Source organism: Sinocyclocheilus anshuiensis, unplaced genomic scaffold (genome assembly GCF_001515605.1).
Source record: "Sinocyclocheilus anshuiensis isolate Anshui unplaced genomic scaffold, SAMN03320099.WGS_v1.1 scaffold343, whole genome shotgun sequence".
NCBI classification, from domain to species: Eukaryota; Metazoa; Chordata; class Actinopteri; order Cypriniformes; family Cyprinidae; genus Sinocyclocheilus; species Sinocyclocheilus anshuiensis.
The window spans coordinates 98,498-102,522 of NW_015549598.1; the positions used below are offsets into that span (position 1 = coordinate 98,498).

General features: G+C 41.4%; 1 protein-coding gene across 1 annotated transcript; it reads right to left on the minus strand.

The window, feature by feature from the left end:
- Window positions 1–1,631: 1,631 nt before the first annotated feature.
- Window positions 1,632–3,852, minus strand: pcna (proliferating cell nuclear antigen). The gene is made up of 6 exons (XM_016447167.1): window positions 3,339–3,852; window positions 2,736–2,833; window positions 2,491–2,558; window positions 2,198–2,392; window positions 1,979–2,102; window positions 1,632–1,892 (listed from the first exon to the last, which is right to left on the minus strand). Exons 1-6 carry the CDS (start codon window positions 3,557–3,559, stop codon window positions 1,816–1,818), a joined length of 783 nt encoding a protein of 260 aa, XP_016302653.1. The 5' UTR covers window positions 3,560–3,852; the 3' UTR covers window positions 1,632–1,815.
- Window positions 3,853–4,025: the final 173 nt, after the last annotated feature.

The window sequence follows — 4,025 nt, forward strand, 5'->3', positions numbered from 1 at the left end:
CACTTTTTCCTTCCACTCAACTTTCTGTTAACATGCTTGGATACAGCACTCTGTGAACAGCCAGCTTCTTTGGCAATGAATGTTTGTGGCTTACCCTCCTTGTGAAGGGTGTCAATGATTGTCTTCTGGACAACTGTCAGATCAGCAGTCTTCCCCATGATTGTGTAGCCTAGTGAACCAAACTGAGAGACCATTTTTAAGGCTCAGGAAACCTTTGCAGGTGTTTTGAGTTGATTAGCTGATTGGCATGTCACCATATTCTAATTTGTTGAGATAGTGAATTGGTGGGTTTTTGTTAAATGTGAGCCAAAATCATCACAATTAAAAGAACCAAAGACTTAAACTACTTCAGTCTGTGTGCATTGAATTTATTTAATACACGAGTTTCACAATTTGAGTTGAATTACTGAAATAAATGAACTTTTCCACGACATTCTAATTTATTGAGATGCACCTGTATTATAAGCCTAAGTAGATCCAAAAAACCATTGGCCTCTCTCCCAGATCGCTTTTGAGAACTGGTTCAATAGATTCACTGAAAGATTGGACTCAAATCAATTTCTTGAGCTTCATCCAAACGCAGTGTCTATATTGTCTTACGAATGGAAATGTTTCTCTTGAATGCTATTTCTGAGAGTTACTTAAGAGAAAGGACTAATTTTCCGTTTTACAAAACATAAGTCAAAAATATTCTGTAAAGACAATTGTGCAAACATGAAACTAGTATTTTTTTTCTTTTTAATTGCAAATCTGGCTCCCTCTAGTGGCCAAATTAAGTTTACATTGTTCCAAACAGAATTCTCAACACTTTATTACATTTTAAGTTTTATAAGTGACGTGACATGTGGCCAAGTATGGCTACCCATACTCAGAATTAGTGCTCTGCATTTATCCCCTCCTAAGTGCACACACACAGCAGTGAACACACACCCGGAGCAGTGGGCAGCCATTTTTGCTGCGGCGCCCGGGGAGCAGTTGGGGGTTAGGTGCCTTGGTCAAGGGCACCTCAGTCGTGGTATTGAAGGTGGGAGAGAGCGCTGTACATTCACTCCCCCCACCTACAATCCCTGCCGGACCGGAGACTCGAACTCGCAACCATATTATATATATATAAAAAAAAACTAAGAACATCTAAACATCTTTCTTTTAAATATTATGTTATGACCTAAGCAACACACAGAAGCAAATCATCATTACAAAAAGTTTTATTAATGGTTGACTGGATGTGTCCAATTAGCATATTTACAGACATTATCTACACACTGAAATGAGCAGTTGGACAAAAACCTGAAGTGGAGTTAAGACAGACAGACAGACAAGAGCACAAAGATCGAGAAAATGAGACTGAGCCAAAGTTGAGTCTGTACATGCTGTCTTTAAGAACTCTAGATTCAGCCCACAGAGCCTGGTAAAGTAGGGTGACCATACGTGCCATTTTCCCAGGACGCGTCCTGGCCAGGATTTCTATATTGCCTAAAATATCTAGGTTTTGGCTTTGTTTGCGTGTGCAGACCGGTCGGTGTATGACATCAAAATACCATACAGATGGTTATGCTTCCAGGACGCGTCCTGGGAAAATGGCACGTATGGTCACCCTATGGTAAAGCTAATACCAAACTACCATGGTTTAAGTGTGCCCATTTATCTACCAATCATACGAAATGGCTTAGATGGTCACAGAATTGTGAATCCATTGAACTGGAAACCACAGCATACAGAGTAGTAAAATGCATTTTCCCAAAACATCTATTGAAATAATTTCTGATATGCAGAATGAAATTCTGCAGATGACAGACTTCAGTCTTATACTTGGCTTTAGGACGATTCTTCATCAATCTTGGGTGCCAGGTAGTATTTGACGTGCCCCATGTCTGCAATCTTGTACTCAACCACTGCAGAAGGAAAAAAGACAGTCAATCACTTAAATTGCTTGAACTCAAAAGGCAATTTAATATGGGCGTGTAAGCATGTTCCTTACCTAGTGGAATGTCTGCGGACATGCTGAGTGTGACGGTCTTGGACAGAGGAGTGGCCTTGGTGAAGAAGTTCAGGTAGTTCAAAGCAAAAATAAGCTGCACCGGCTCATTCATCTCAATTGTCACCTGTAGGGAACACAGTGTTGTGAATTTCCTTCATAACAAACAACTGCCACACCTGACTTTTGTTTGTAATGTTGCCAGTGTTAAAAGAATGTTACCGCTTCGTCCTCCTTGTCGACATTGCTGGTCTGTGAGAGCTTGATGTTGCCTGTGCCCAGCTCTCCGCTGGCAGAGAACTTCACACCATCCTTGGCGCAAGAGATCATGACAGCATCACCAATCTGTGACAGATCCCTGCAGATACGGGCAAATTCACCAGAGGGCATCTTCACCACACAGCTGTATTCCTGCTCCTGAAGTGAAAAACAGAACGGGACATGATCATTTGAGAAAAAAGCAACAAAAAAAAAAACATGCACATTCATATCAGAATTTGTAAAATAAGTTTTACTGGAATGCCAAGCTGCTCCACATCCAGATCCATCAGTTTCATCTCGTAGTCAGACACCTTCTCCTGATCTGAAAACACATTTGAAGGTCAGCAAGTGCTCTTACTATTATATTTTATAGCACACTATCAATATAAACATATAGCCAGAAAAAAAATAGATATGGCTTATGTACATTGGAATTCTTATTCCTAGTTTGAGGTTAAACATGTAACAAATAAAGTGTAACTAAGTATTATATACTCACTGAGTGTTTCAAAGACAAGTGCCAAAGAGTCTGCATTGTCTTCTGCCCTAAGTGTGATTATATCTTCATTTCCAGCACACTTCAGAATCTTTGACATGCTAGAAAACAAGAAAAAAAATTCGAATAAAAATACTCCGTTTTGGGCACTTTTTATTGAAACATGCATTCACGCTTTAAAAAAAACACAATTTCCATTTTAAAACATTATATTTAGTTATTATTCCCATGACTCTTTGACTGTCATTTTAAATTTTGGTTTACGTCTCTTTTGACCAAGTTTTTATTGTCTAACTGCAAAGCCATATCGTCATTCAGCAACCCGGTTATTTTTCGCGCCAACCAGCTTGAGCGCGGGTAAATGACGTCACGTTCAATAGTGAGGGGAGAATGCAGGAAACGCTCTACGCGCCAAATAATACCAAAACTTTTTGAACTGCAAATGGACACATCAAAAATGCATTTCAAAAATACTAATAATCGTGAAAGGAAATGGCGGGCTCCTTTTAGCTCGCGCAGTCGGGCATGAACAGACATGTTCAGCTTTCACGCTCAAACATGTCAAATGGCAAATAACACTAAACGCGCATCATTTTCCTTCAATACCTGCTCAAATTGACACCCATGGCCAGGTTTCTGTCGCAGCGGTAGGAGTCGAACCCATCACTCCGGAGCGTGAGCTGCACCAGAGACACATGAGACGAATCCATGCTCTGCAGCGAGATCCCCGAGGAGCTGACATCCCAGCAGGCTTCGGTGATGAGGTCTTTCAGAGCCTCCAGAACCTTCTTAAGGATTGATCCTTGAACGAGACGTGCCTCAAACATTGTGCTTCTTTTTTATGGGAGGAGGAAAAAAAAGTTATCTAATTCCTGTTATGACACAAGCGCGGCCTGGTTTTCTGCTCGTCTTCAAGTGCAGGAATGCAGGAATCGTAGTCTATCAAAGTGTTTCAGCGGCAGCACGTACAAATCCAAAGACTCTACAAGAAACACGGGTGTATTGTCCCGTCTTCTCTTCTCTCGAGTCTCTGACTGTAAATGCGCGCGCTTTTGCTGGAACTTTCATAAACTGGCCCACTCTTGCCTTCGTCATTTCCTCTGACGCTGGACTCCTCCTGGAACACGGACGGAAGTGCAGCCACTGACCACAAGAGGGCGTAATTTCATACGCATTTGGTTGAGTGCTGCGTGAGCTTGTGCTTTGTCAAACCAGCAGTCTTCTTCTTCTTCTTTTTGTTCAATGGCCGTTCACTCCTTAGGAGTATTACCGCCACCTACTGTATATCTTGCG